Consider the following 14,974-nt stretch of genomic DNA (forward strand, 5'->3'; position numbering starts at 1 on the left):
CACTATAGCCGTATCTCAAAGAACGACTAGGTCTCGTGCAAAACAGTCTGACACTACCACTGCTGCAGCTTGCAGTGTCCCCAGCAAGACAGACTTCATGGTGGATTTCGTTCAAGCCAGAGCAGAGGGAAACCCTAAAAATGGGCAACATCAGCAGTCATCCTTTCAAGTTGAAACCCCTGCAGGAGCTGCAATATCAAGATTCAACGAAGCCAGAGCACAGGGAAACCCTGAAAATGGGCATCACCCACAGACATCCTCCCAAGTTGTAATTTCTGCAACAGCACGACCAACAACAAAAGAATCAGTAACCTACAACGAAACACCGCTGTCCTCAGAAAGGAAAAGGTCAAGGGATCCTGACAAGGAAACATCAAGAGGCACTGCTCCAGGTGTTGGGAGCCAAGTCATTGAATCAATTGAGCATTTTAAACCTTTCTCACCGTGTCTTATCCAGCAAATTCCAAATTCTGGAGAAGGCATATTAGGTGCTTCCTGGCAACGTAGTGGAAATGTTAGCAAAGAACAGCTTCTAAACAGGCATAATGAACTGCCTTTGCTGGGCACAGGTGATAGGTTCAATGAATCACACTTGATGGGCACATGTGCAGCTGCTTTAGTGAGTTCACCACCAGAAGGGCTACCTTCTCCAACATTGGTAGAACATGATCCCAGAGGAACAATTGTTGCTGTTCTATCTAAGAGAAAGCAGGAAAAACAATCTTTCTTTAATGCAGAGGTAGATATATATTTTTGGACCGCATTTTGTGAACTGCTTTGCTGCATTCTCTCTGATTTCCAGCTTAGAAACGTTCAGCAAGACTGCTAACATGCATCAATCTCTTTCTATGCAGGATGGAACTTGTGTCACTGGTCGTGTAGGCAGTTGTCAACTTGGTCCCATAGCTGTAAAGCATTCACCTCAGCAATCAGATTTTAAAGCCGACAAACCCATTAGTCAGGAATATCATTGGACAGACACTAGTCACCCTATATTGCTGGGCAAGAGAAAGCTTTCTGTTGATGCAGGTTTTGCATGTGGTGTCAATACAAATGATCATCATGTGACTAGAAAATGGTTTGTACTCTCTTATCTTACCTCATCACCTTGACCTCTTCAATATGAGCATTGGGAATGCTGATTTTGTCCTGGTGGATTGAGTTAACTGCAGGAATGCAACTTCAAGGAGCTCTACTGTGCTGGAGGCTTTTAAATTTGACATTGAGGATGACAATTTTTTCTCAGAGAGTTCAAAACTAATCAAGTCTGCTGCAAGTTTTGATTACAACTTGAATGCTGCACATTCTTCTGCAGAAATCGTTTGCCATAAAATGTCAAGATTCGCATCAAGAGAAGTGGACATTCATGGAAGAGGGGATGACCACTCTGTTGCAAATATAGAATTTATTAAGGGAAGTGTTGAGCCAGGCCTCAAAGGGCTTGGAGATTCTGTTGCTTCTGAGGGGCCTTGTGGGCCTGTATTACAAGCCAGCTGCAGGGCAGCAGAGAATGGAGCTAATGGTACAGAAAAAGGTTCACAGGACTACACTCCAGAAAGTGATTCGAAAGAAATTCCCAAAGGAACACCCGAGTCACAATATTCTTTTCAAGTGACTGGCCAAGAGGTGCATCAAACCGGTGAGAAGATTGAAGTCCACACAGATACACGTACAGAGATGATGAACCATGATGATGGATCCATCTGTTTCAAGGAACAACACAATACTACATTGGAGATTACATGTGGTGACAAAACACCTGTATCAGGGACAGACATTTCTGATGTTTGTCATTTAGCCAGGGAGATGGGTTCAAGGACTGAAAGTGTTAATGTTGATCACTTGCAATCGATTAGTGCAATGAAGCAACATGCAACCAGGATGCAAACCCAGGCAATGGAGCCATGCATGTGTCAATTTGCACAACATGAACTTGCACTTGCTTCAGAAACTGCTGTGCTCAATGACTTGCCTCAGTCAGAAAGGACCATTGCTAAGGTAATGCTTTCTGATTCATTGGGAAAGTCCGGAGTGCCCAAGGATGATGTAATTAGCTCACCAAAGGTAAAGGTACTTCAAGCAGTTTCGAAAGATAGCATGGTTTTGAGTCCTGGGATGAGGTGGTCGCCAGCTTTGGTTAATGCAGATCAAATTACGGAATCAAACCTTCTGTTTTCTGCATCAAAAACACCTAATCCCAACATGGAGGGAAAACTCTCATCAATCTCAGTGATATCTTTTCACTCAACAAGCCCAAGTGAAAAGAGGAAACTTGTTGCTGACACTGTATTGGATGGTCCAGATGTAGGTAGCCAGGCATTGCATTCCCCAACATGCAATGCTGGTCATCCAGGACTGCTGGCAGTGTCTGCACTTGAGGAGCTTGATTTTCGGGCCCATGATGAAGAAATGGATAGCAGAACCACTGACGAGACTGCTGGTGGGAGGAGGATTTTTTCCATGCAAGCAGGAGATTCACTCTACAAAGTTAGTCCAAATTCTGAGCCTGTGGAAGTCTGCAATCAAGTTGGAACTTCTATGCATTTTGCATCATCTGATGCTGGTCATCCAAGACTCTTGACAATTTCTGCACTCGAGAACTTAGATTTTCATGCCAGTCTTGACAACAGCACTGTAAATGATGCTGATGATGGGAGATTGTTTTGTCCTCCGCAAGCAGGAGGTTCACTTCACAAAGGTAGCCTGGGTTTTGAATGTGTGGAAGTCTGCAAAAAAAACAGAAATTCCTCAGATATTATGGAGGAGAAACCTCTTCCTCTCATGGAATTGAGAGTAACACCTGCTATTCAGTTAGGCTGCGTATCTGATTCAGAAGAAGTACTGATGTGTGCCTCTGCTTTTAAAGACAATATTGAAAGCTCCAGGCAGCTGAGTTTTGCTACAGAGGTTGACCACTCTCCTGAATCGCAGCATAAATTGGGGGAAGGAGCTTGGAAAACTGAAACGAGAAGCTCATCAAGGCCTGCTTACACAAAGACTTTAAATGATTGCGAATTGACGCGGGAAAGCTCTACATCAAAAAATGATAATCTTTTCTTATCTCAAGCATTTAATTTTGAAGACTGCAATATGGAGAGGTCCAAAAAATCTGTGTCATTGGGGACGAATTCTGCTGCTCACATCCTTTTACTAACCCCGATGAAACATGAGGAAGTCATAGCCACCAAGCTTTCTGATTCCAGCAGAAAAGAGATTATGCCAAGTATGATGCCTGCCCCTCATTCTCAGATGAAGAAAAAGGAGAGGTATTGTTTGGAAATTGACATGAAGATATCTAGCAGCCAAGCTATAGATTGTGGTGCCTCCCCTAGACCGGAACTAGTCCAGAAGGAAAAGATCACATCAAGCAATGAATTCTTAGATTTACCTTCTCCCAGTGTTCGGAAGTGTGACTCGAGTGTTAGGTCACCTGTGTACATCCAGGACACAGAAATAAATGAGAGGGCAGCTTACAAGTCTGATGATCATGATAACATCAGCAATACCAGGAGTCAGATGGATTGTAGTGAGTCTCCGAGTCCAAGCTGCAGGCCTGAGGAGGGCAAGAGTGACCACTTGCTGAGGCAACAAGAAGGGCTTACTACAGAATGGGAATTCACTCCTAAAGAAGATCGAAGTGTCCATAGTGGGTGCATTCAAGTGGATGAAGGCGTTCTGAGATTCAATCAACTTTTGACTCAGGGGACTGTGAACAGCAGTCGTAGGAAAAGGGCTCGATCACCTGTAGATTTGTCAGTAGAATCATACAAACCTTTCAAAAAGATGAAATTGTCAATTAATGAAAATAATGGGCAGAATGTAGATCAAAACTTGTCACATGCTTTCCTTCCATATGGTCTTCCAAGGCCATCATTTGGAGAGAGTGACAGTCCATACGGCCTTGTAAAAATTCCTTATTTTTTCTCTCCAGTGCAAGAATTGCAGGATACTTTTGGGAATAGTTTCCAAGGCAGTCCTTGCAGTAAAGAGCTTATCAATAAAAGGCTAGGATTTGATAGTTCACAGAGGAAGATCAAAGGTAAGAACAAGCTTTGCGAGAGTTATTCAGGTGTTTCTGGCTTAGGAAGAGAATACTTAGATACACCGCATTTCAGGTCTGCTATACCTGATTTGGCTGGTAGGAACAGTGCAAAATCAAGAAGGCAGAACTCAGACTGTCACCTTGATACCCATACTGAAGAGGATGAAAAGGAGAATCAAACTCCCAAGCCCTGGTTGATTGATGAAAGTTGCTGTGGGACAGGTACACTGTTGGAAAAGCAGGAGACTGCTAAAGCAAGAAAGGTTTTGGGCTATGCAAATCAACCCCTTAAGTTGGTGGAAAGTTCCCACAAACGCTACAATCTTGCTTTAAACACCAGCTCTTTTTTGGACCTTGTACAGAAAAAGCAAATACCCTTGCCTTATCCCAATGGTAAGACCTTATTTCAATTCATGCCTTTACATTTTGCATAGATTGTAAGCATGAAATCCGTCCCATGCAGCCGAACCCTGATGAGTCTTTATGAATTTCAGGTAAAAAGGAGGTAAGAATTAAGGCTCTTGAAGCAGCTGAACTTGCTAAGAGGCAAGGGGAGAGACATGAATATGAGCGGAAGATGCGAAGATTGGAGTGTAATGAAGCCAAAAGCACTGAATCAGATTGTCTGAAGGACAAAATGCTGCAAAGTTGTGCATCAACTACTGCAGGGACAGGCATATCTGATAAGGTGAAACGTGTTGCTGAGTTGAAGATGAAAATGGATCAGGAAAAAGCTAGGAAGCAAGAAGAGGAACAGAGGAGAAAGGAAGAAGAACGGAAGAAAAAGGAGGCAGAGTTTGCTTACAAGAAGCGAAAGCGTGAAGACACAGACAGGAGAGAACGGGAGGAGAAGCGCAAGCGAGTGGAAGAAGTCCAGAGATTGAGAAAAGAGCAAGAAGAACGGCAACGTTTAGAGCTGAATGAGAAAGAGCACAAGCGGAGAGTGCTGGTATGTGATGGTAGATCGCACTGAAAATCCGATCATTAAGTTCTAACACTTTTATTGTAGTGCTAAACATTTGGCTAAGCATTCTTGCAGGAGGGACGTGAACGGGAAAGGAAAGCTCAGGAGGAGGAAGCCAAACGGCAGCGGCGGATAGAGAAGGAGAAAGAAGCTGAGCGCAGAAGGAAACGAGAGCAAGAATCGAAGGCTGCCTGGTTTGCAGAGAAGCAAGCAGAATGGAAGCGGAAAGAAGCCATGCTACAAGCTAGAGGACATGAGGATGACCACATCGCTCAACATGCCACAAACAAGAAGGTGGGCAGCTAAGCCATCATCTGATTTACCCTTGAAATCTGTGTTTTCTTAGCATGTTGTGTAGGATTGGACTATGAAAAGAAACTGATACTTATAAGGTGTGGCATTCAGTTCTCTGAATTATCAACAGACAGCTTAGCAGTGAGCACATCTGCTGATTGGGAGATACAATCTAAAAGTATTGTACCCACGATAAGTCAGACATCAGGAGAAGGGGGGGGCCTGAGTGTGCCTCGCCATGGGTCTTCTGTGTACTATCAGATCATTGCAGGAAAGCTCTCAACATCTGCTATATTTGATGAGAATGGGACACTCTTTTCTGCCAAACGAGTATTGAACAAAGCTAGCTTCAAGTGTGAGGCATCCAAAAGCTTAGGCTCAAATTATTCGACTCCATTGAATGTCAGGGCTGCAGCTTATGCCCCTGCACAACCAGCAAAGCTAGAAAGTGGGATTCAGTCATATGAAATCTCTCCCTATAGAAGCTCTTCTGATGAAGACGAGGATGAGGAAGATAGACCCAAGAAACCAATTCCTTTGTGGGCAAGGTAAGATCTAATGATTTGCACCCCGCTCTCTCCCATCCCTGCTTGATTGCATATATCCTGAAAGCTGTGTACATGCTGTATTATTATTAAAGGTGTTGACTTTCATGATTAAAACAGGAAAGAGAACCTGGTGCCTCAGATAGTCTGGCAGCAATGTATTGATCCCGATGACATTTTCTCAAGTTACAAAACTTGCAGCCTTGCAGAAAGTAAGTTATAAAGTACCTTTTTTTGAAGGTGGTCAAATTGTATCGTCTGTCTGAGTTGAAAATAATGCAGCACTTTAGCACTCTTGCCTCACTGACGAAGAGGAAATGGTGGTGTATGGGTGCATGAGAACTACCACTCGTGTATTATAGATGGAAATGTTCATGTTCTGGGATTGGTTGAGGATAATCATAACCACATCCCAAGAACTAGGCAACAACCTCCCTGACCAACATCGGGCCACCATTGTCCCTGCATGATGGATTCATTAATTGAGAGCTGCGTCCCATCCGAGAGTATGAGTGCAAAGAGAACCTGCTGCTACGACACTGCAAGTCTGTGGTCCTACCAGCAATTGAAGAAAGGTGAGAGCTCTAAAAATAGAGCAGATCTTCAATTTGTAAACTGCAGGCCTTTGCCTTTTCTGGTAGAGCCAGGGATTTTGCCGAGCAAATGCTCCGAGCTCAACAGCACAATGTTTGTGCTGCGACCACGGCTCTGAGACTTATGAGAAGGGCATGGGTGATCCAATTCCATACAGGCAGGCCACTTCTCGAGCTGCTTAAAAGTTGTGTTTGCCAGAAAATATTTAATAATTGGAAAAACAGCAAAAACAAAAGGTTATGCTTCTCTTTTGCATGTTGACCATGACACCGCTCGGCCAACGTCATGTGCAAGAGCATGCATGGCATATGACCATTATATCACCATGAGGCTGACATCACTGGCCATGGAGCTTGGTGGCAGGGGATAGAAATTAAGAGAGAACTAAAGAGGTATTGAAGCATGAACAGCAGCAAGGAACTTTTTGGAAGTGTCTGGGCACGAAGTTTGGTCATTCATCTAGATCCCTTCAAAGGGTTTTTCAGGCAGCCATATTTGGTTGGCCAAATATCATAGTTGCGTTTCGTACTTGTATGGAATCATACGATCCATAGAATACATACCGTACTGCTTCGTATGGGCATGGATATAGTGTGTGTGTGTGTGTGTGTGTATTCCATTTTGGGTAAAAATTGGGGAAAAACTTATCCTTTATGTTTTAGCAACCGGCGTGCTACGTTTGTTGTCAATTTCTCCCCCAATTTTTTTCATTTTCTTGCAAATCTCCCAAATTTTCTCAAAATTTATCCAAATTTTTATTCTAGTTTTCCTTAATTGTCCTAATTTCCTCTAATTTTCTTCAAGTCTTTAAAAATTTCCCCCATTCTTCCAACATCCCCCCAATTCTCCCAATTTCTCCAATTTCTCCCAATTTTCTAGAGTGGCCAATAACCCCAATTTCTCCCATTTTCCTTAATTTTTCCTAGTTTCTCATTTTGAGGGAGCCTTTTGGTCAACAATACCGCCACATGCAAGAAGCTATGTGCATGTGGCATCCCCTTTGGAACATCAACGGGCCTTTGAAGCCACACCATTCACTAGGTACAAGCTTTCATGTCGAGGTGACAAAGAAGCTACGACTACTTGTTGGTTATTTGTACAACTTACTACTGTGAATGCTTTGAACTGTTTAAATCACAAGCTAGCGATTATTGATTGTTGTTATACTTGTTGAGGTAGCCCACAAAACCACTGCAGGAACAAGGGAGAGGGGACGAGAAGGAAGCATTTATTGGTTGTAAGATTTGTTGGATGGCTTTCCTTTTTTCAAAGAAAAAAATGGTATGTCCCCATTTAGGCATGTCACAATCCAAGGACAGGTTGTGCTTCACAACCCAAGGATAGGTGCTAGGTCAAGGTTCTCTAACCTTGTATGTATTGATACGCAGGTCTCGGCCCAAACATTCCCAATTCATCTACAAAACATCCTCCATAGGCCACCATCGCATGTGCATACGCTCCAAGCTGCTCAACCATGGCTACCCCTCGTAATGGGGACCTGCGCCACTGTTGCTGCTGTGACCAGCCTACTGCCCGCCCTGAATAGTATGCCCTATAGCCGGTCTGTTCTGCCCTCATGCAATGCCTCAGGGCGGACTGCATACAGGCTCTCAGCTGCTTGTTTGCGCTTGCCTCATGTATGGGCTAAATGTTTTCCTGACAGCACCCCATAACAGGCTGCCTCTCGGCTGGCTGAGGCTGGGCCTTATGGGCTGGCTTATGTTTGTAAGCACCTATGGGCTTCCCTCGTGCTCATTTTCAGCAATAATCAACTCTTTCCAGCCCTCTACATTTTGTGCTTTGAGCCTACAACCTGTTTCACGGTATCAGAATCCAGACCCAAACTCTGATCTCGCCTGAGAGTCCTCTATTGAGAGGAATCACACTTGGTCTTTGGTGCCACAACCTTTACTGTCATGTGCACACACATGTACATGCTAATCTCAGGGCTAATCCTGGAGGCAACATGATAAAGACTCACTAGAACCATATGTTTTGGAGCATGGAGTGCAAGTTTAGGCAAGGGATGGACTAGAGTGGACTCAGCGACCTGTCGGCTGCATGGAGAAACAAGAAAAGACTGTGTCGGTTGCATCGAGCAGGTCGGAATTGGCATTTAATGTATTTGGGTCCAGTCGGCCAGATCTGTGGCTGTCCAAGGCCTATAAAAGGCAGGTTTTGCTCATTGTTTTACTCATTCAACTCCTTTTGAGTTGGGTCTAGACATAGGACCATGAATGATCATTGGTGACACACAGGCTCTATTTTCAGCCTATTTTCAGTCCTCTATTAATTTTGTATTTTTTCCAATCATTCCCTCTATTTTCAGAAATTCAGCTCCTTGAACAATCCCTTTTTAATGTATTTTTTCCAATCTTCATTCTCGAATTCCTCTATTTTAAAAAATTCAGTCACTAATGTGGCTTCTAATGTTGATTTTTTTAAATTGCAGCTTGTCCAAGATGCCAAAGGCACCAAATCCTTACTAGGCTGCACACACCATCATACTTAATAGCACATCATCAGCAGGTTCATGCAGTCATCATTGGAAGTGCCGTTATTGTAACTTGCAGCAGTCTAGCTCGATCACGCGGGTCATCCGCCACATGTCAAAGTTGGGAGGCAAGGGAATTGGTGGGTGCCCACGTATTCCACAGGAGATGGCTGATGCTATTATAAGGGAGAATCCCAAGGAGTTTCCACATGGCACAGAGATTCGTAGCACTATCATTGATGTCGATGTGTTGTTGGATCCTTTGCCTACAGATGCAACACCTAGCAGAAAGAGGGCTAGGATTTCTGAGGATGAGAAAGTGCCTGCTTCTTCTGCACCTATTTGGCAGCCTTCTTTGCAACGCAACATTAATTCCTCCTTGCACTCCATGTCATGGAGTGCAAGGAGAGGCAACGTAGGGCTGAGATTGAGATAGAGCGCACTCTTATTGAGTGTAATATCTCTTTCAATGTGCTACGCACAAACCAATGGAAGAGGATGATTGTCGCTGTTAGGCAATGTGGATGGGTAGACAGGTTTAGAGTACAATAATATGAGAACCACCATGTTGGAGGAAGAGAAGGAGAGGATGGAGACTTCTCTCCAACCTATCAAAGAAGGTTGGAAGAAGTTTGGTTGCACCATCATTTCAGATGGTTGGAGTGACACGAGGCGGCTGCACTTAATAAATATCTTGGTCCATGTCTTGGCACCTACTTTTTGTGTGCAGTTGATGCAGGCAAGGCAGGGGAGCGGATCACAGCTGATTTTATCTACCACCACATTCATCAAGCTATTGTGGAGATGGGGGTAGAGAATGTGGTGCAAGTGGTGACAGACAATGCCTATAACTGCAAGAGGATGGGTGAGCTGATTGAGGAAGAGTTTCCAAGCATTGTGTGGACTCCTTGTGCTGCACACTCCTTGGATCTTCTTATGGAGGATATTGGGAGCTTGAGTTGGGTGAAGCCCATCATCGAGGATGCTACACGCATAGCACCGGGCACTTCAAAGTTCATAGTAAGCTTAAAGTGATTAGTCACTAATAACTACTAGTGAATACATGCTCCATAGGTTGATGTTGAGGAGTTCGAGCGCCGCAGGCAGCAACATGCCGAGGAGAGCGACATAGTGCGTGATGAGCAAGAAGAGATATATAGACAGCTTCACAGAGAGCTCGAGACCATTAATAGATGAGTCACTCGAGCTCGAGCTTGGTCTCGAGCTCTCATTGCTAGCTTCCTTACTTCTTCAGCTCAGAGTCGTCCTTCCACCTCTAGAGGCACCAGGGTGTATACTCGTGGTGCACATGCAAGAGGAAGAGCTGCCAGAGCGATCAGTAGCGGTGGTCCAGAGCACCAAATGCAGACTCTTCCAGAGGAGATACCTGGGACCTCTACCATTGTTGAGAAGATACCTGGTGATGTGGGGGAGTGGGAGCCACTATATGATTCTGATGGGAATCTCCTCACAGATGGAGACTACTCATCATCCTCATCTTCAAGCTTGGATGATGATGAGTGAGGGTCGGCCATATGGCTATTGGCGTTTGTACTTTGTAGTATGTAGTATGTACTAGGATTTCAGCTTCAGCAGGACAGTCCATGTTGTATGCAGTGCAGCTCATTTGACAGCTCATTTGACATTTATATAGCATACATGTTTGCATTTCAATTGTTTTTTGTGCATCTTTGTGTACCAATGTTGCTAAATTATGAATAATTTATAATATGTGTTTTCTTTTATATACACATAAAAAAAAAAAAGTGAACGTACTTAAAGTACTCATCCCGATGCATACTTTGCGTACTCGTACACATACCGTACTGTACCTAAAGTACTCAACCACTATGGGGACAAGTGTGAGGCCACTTGTCTCACTTTTAGCCACTTTCTAGCAAGTGTTAGGCCACTTGTCTCACTTTGGTCCACTTTCTTGCCACATGTCCCAATTTAAGAGAGGGATTCTTCCATAACCGTTCTCTCTAAAAATATCCCAATTGGTAGACCTTCTGTCAATTATGCTTTGGCATGTCTTCCCATTTGCTCAATTCTAGACTTAATGACGCGAACGGAATTTCCATTAGAGTCAAGCCAAAAATAGTAACCCTCCTAGATTTTAGGAGTGTGATTCTTTGTATTCTAGGATAATACCCCAATCCCAAAGCTTGTAATGTCCAAATATTTAGATGTCTTGGAGTCCACCAGACTCCTTTCATACTGGAAAATGTCGAGGCTGGTGACACATGGGACATGTGAACACTCAAGTAGCCCAACTGTTGGATGAATCCATCCTTAGTGAGCTAGAGGAAGTGATCTCTATGGAAGTGCATCTTCGGTGGGAGCTCCGAAGGTGTGATCAATGCGCAATGGTTTAGAGGCTGAGAAGATCTATTCGGATAATCAGGCTGGTGTCCTCATGAGATAGCTGGAGCATAGTTGTTAGGTACGAAGTTATGAAACGAGACGAAGTTACAAAAAAACGGTACTGGTACGGGACTTTTTATTTTGGAAAAACAAGTTCGATAGAGGTACAATCGACTTTAAAAAACACTTGAAAAATAGATATTTGTACACATTTAGAGATGCAAAGTCGAGAGAAGGTGGCAAGGTAGAAAGCCCCCATTGCCCAAACGGCCATAAAAAACAGTTAAGCAAAACAGGAAGAAAAAAAACGGACATAAAAAAAGTCACCCCCCAAAAAAAAAAAACCGGCTATTTAAAAAAAGTAGTTTCACAAGAGTTTCGCTTGCATAGTTTCGTACCGTATCATTTTTTACGTACCTCATCAGCGGGACTAGTTTCGCAGACAACTATGAACTGGAGAAAACGGGAGTCCAAATTGTAGTGAAGAGGTGGGAGGCGGTCCTTGTGGAGCCCATATCCTTAGAACCAAGTGGAAGCTGGGGCATCGGAGGTATGTGACTGTCTGGGAGAGTGCATTCAGTACCATCGGGGCTGCAACAAACTTTGCTAGAGAGAGAGAGAGAGAGAGAGAGAGAGAGAGAGAGAGAGAGAGAATGGATGCCCCAAGCCGCAGGTCATTAATGATGGGGTTGTTGAAGAAATCAATCTCTCCAAGGTGTCGTTTGAACTAAAATCACAGCTCAGCGAATTTGGCGGAGTTGAAATTACCTTGATTTGTTAGAGACTGCAATAAATGCAAGGGGGCTTCAAAGCCCCTCGTGGGAATGGTGCCTTATATTGATGCTCAGTTTGGGTATTATGAGGGCAGTCTGAGGGTCTTTTACCGTCTATAAAAGTACGGTAGAGACATCAAGCCCAAGGTGCAGACTCCTTACATGTGTAGTAGTAAAAATTTGCAGCCGCTGCTTCTCATTACTGGCTGCTGGTCTCTGTGGCTGCAAAAGCGAATTCCCCAATTCTGATCGATTGGATTCAAGAGTTTACTGCAAAACATACAGGAGAGCAGTGTGACTGAGAAGCAAGCAGCTGGAGCAATGCCCAATTTTCCATCTTCTGTGAAGGCCATGTCAACAATGTCCAAAAGCAGACTGGGCGTGTGTTTTTCATGCATTCCTTACCGTATCAAGCTATATAGTAAATGCATGAAATTGATAAATGTGTATGGTGTCACTGTCCAGTAGCAGGTCTGACTCTTTGATTAAAGACAATATTTGGGATACAAATCATGTACTTTGTTTGCACTCTAGAGAAGGTCTAAGTGCATCATTTTTTTGGTTGTTTTTTTAAAAATGTAGTTTTTGGGACAACGGGTTCGAGAAGGTGTAAGAATTTCAATCAAAGGAGTACAAGCGGTGACTGGCTGGAGGACCATGCAACCTGGAAGGAGGAGATTGACTACAAGAAAACAATGGGTTACATTCAGCATTAGTGCAAGGCTTTCAGGTAAGCAAGGATGTGTTAAGAATTGTTCACGCCATAGATGCTGCCGGATATCAGGTTATATGGTTTCTAAGGTAAGGTTTCATGTTATTCAGGTACATCCATGTATAGCTATCTGTTGGGGAATGCATTAAAAGCATAATGATTTTTCAGGCTGGTAATGGCAAGAGGAGAGTTTTAAAAAGGCCAGAGGCAAATGGCATAATGGGTAATTTTTGTTTCTTCTCTTTGAAGTTCTGTTTAGGTGTCTGCATTTGTGTAGAATTCTTTTTCCACATTCATGTGCTTGGGTGGCCATATTTAATGAGGAAAAGTGGCCTTTCAGTCCACTGTTCATCTCACACAGTTGTTGTAATGCTCCGCAATAGGAGTTTCATACAACTGCGGCTCTCATGATATTATGATAGAGCTGCAGTCATTGGCAATTATTGTTGTAAATGTTACTAACAAGAGCTTGCAGATTCTCAACTGGTTTGGCAGTGCTTGCAATGAAGGGCAGTATTCTAGAATCTAGATAGTCTAGTGATAATGTTGGGGGGAGAGAGAGAGAGGGAGAGCGAGAGAGAGACAGAGAAAGAGATGATTATAACCTCTTTGGAAGGCCAAAACTGCCTATGAGAGAGGTATGTGGAATGCATGATGCATGTTGGGAGAGAGAGAAGAACAAGAAGAAGATATATTAATGTCTTGCAAAAGACCCGACGGTTCTATGAGACAAAAGGTGTACAATGTGTCCATGGAATCTCATCATGGGAAAAAAAAAAACATAACAAAAAGAACTAACACTAATCCCTAGGTAAATGTAGATATGTATGGATCATCATCATCATCCTCATCATAGAGGATCACCATCCTCATCATCGTGGATACAAAGTGGTTGTAGAGGATACGGAGGGGTGAGTGTGGAAAGGGAGCTATCCATTGATGTGTGGTAAGGGCCCATAAAGGATGTCCAGCATCGGCGAGGGGGTGAGGAGGGCCCCTATATCTGTAGGGCCGGGGAGAAGCTGGGACGAGGTAGCAACTACAGATGCTCGGTGGATCTCATCAATCTGGGGCTGGTGAGCCTGGGGTGCTCGAGGTACTGGAGGGTGGGGCTGTCTGGCTCCCTTAAGTGTGGTGGCACGAGGCAAGATAACTCCAATCAAGGGGCAAGATGGTGGGCCCCTTGTTTGTGGTGGCATCATCCGTTTGAGTGTCCTCGTACTGTGGGCGGAAAAAAACTAGTGATGGTAGATTGCGATGGGCACCAGGGTCGAGGATGTCTGAATAGTAGCTCTTTGCGTCGTCGGATCTCCAACAGGAAGAGTCCGCTACAATGGTGATTTGGATACTCCATAACCTGAGATAATGGCTCAAACCCTCTGAATAGGCAGTGGAATCTCCCCTGATCTCATAAAACACCGGGCAACGGCAAATATAATGCTCCTCACACTCTACTCCTCCATGGCACAATCTGCAGAGTCTGCTCTCTCTAGGGATCCTCTTGCAATCTTGAGCCTATGGGATGAGACACTGAGTTGACCAAGTGCTATCCTCATGGCGTGTGACATGAAAACATCCAGGTAGCCTAGCCTCTCTATGAATCCATCCCGATTCCTCTGTAAGCCTCAGAAAATGGTCACTGTAGTACTGCATCTTGGGTGGTAGGGGCTCCCCTGGGGTAATCCATGTATCTCAAATGTGTAACTGTAGCAAGTCATATCGAATTACCCGGTTCCTGTTCACATGTGTGAGTGTGGTGTAGGGGGAGTCTAGGCATACTGAAATGGGGATAGTCGGCTCATCTGTAGTCCGTGTGGTGAACCATGTGAGGAGAGAAGCATACCAGGATGGATGCATCCCTCTCTCCGCTATTGCCCAAGAAGATTGTAGTGCCAGGTATGGTAACCTTGTGACAAATCCATGGCTAGTATCCTCTGTATGTATGTGACAGTATGGAATAAGGCCTCTACCACCATAGGTGCTGTAGCAAACTCGCTCAAATGATATGATGAGGGACAGATGGTTTGCTGCGTATCGATTCGGATAGCATCAAAATCTGTGGTCGCTCTATGTGCTACCTATCTGCTGTTGATAAGCCTGGTGCCCGGAACGGGGATGCATACATCATCGCTGGAGTCACTAGTGTGTTGAAAAGCCAGCCTTTCCCTCTCGGCTCTTGGTAGTGTGTC

At 44.1% G+C, this 14,974-nt stretch overlaps 1 protein-coding gene across 1 annotated transcript in view; it reads left to right on the forward strand.

The window, feature by feature from the left end:
- The window catches only part of LOC147603927 (uncharacterized), a 13,862-nt gene extending 597 nt beyond the window's left edge, over positions 1-13,265 (forward strand). Inside the window, exons 1-9 of the mRNA XM_086795797.1 lie at positions 1-739; positions 855-1,078; positions 1,173-4,435; positions 4,537-4,991; positions 5,082-5,300; positions 5,412-5,848; positions 5,966-6,057; positions 12,656-12,803; positions 12,896-13,265. The exon at positions 1-739 is cut by the window's left edge and continues 597 nt beyond it. Of these exons, the coding sequence (XP_086651923.1) occupies positions 1-739; positions 855-1,078; positions 1,173-4,435; positions 4,537-4,991; positions 5,082-5,300; positions 5,412-5,848; positions 5,966-6,057; positions 12,656-12,789 (5,563 nt within the window). The 3' untranslated portion in view covers positions 12,790-12,803; positions 12,896-13,265. The remainder of the gene's footprint in view (positions 740-854; positions 1,079-1,172; positions 4,436-4,536; positions 4,992-5,081; positions 5,301-5,411; positions 5,849-5,965; positions 6,058-12,655; positions 12,804-12,895) is intronic.
- The last annotated feature ends 1,709 nt before the right edge of the window (positions 13,266-14,974 follow it).

Source organism: Cibotium barometz, chromosome 63 (assembly GCF_041138505.1).
Source record: "Cibotium barometz isolate CiBa-2024 chromosome 63, ASM4113850v1, whole genome shotgun sequence".
Lineage (NCBI taxonomy): Eukaryota > Viridiplantae > Streptophyta > Polypodiopsida > Cyatheales > Cibotiaceae > Cibotium > Cibotium barometz.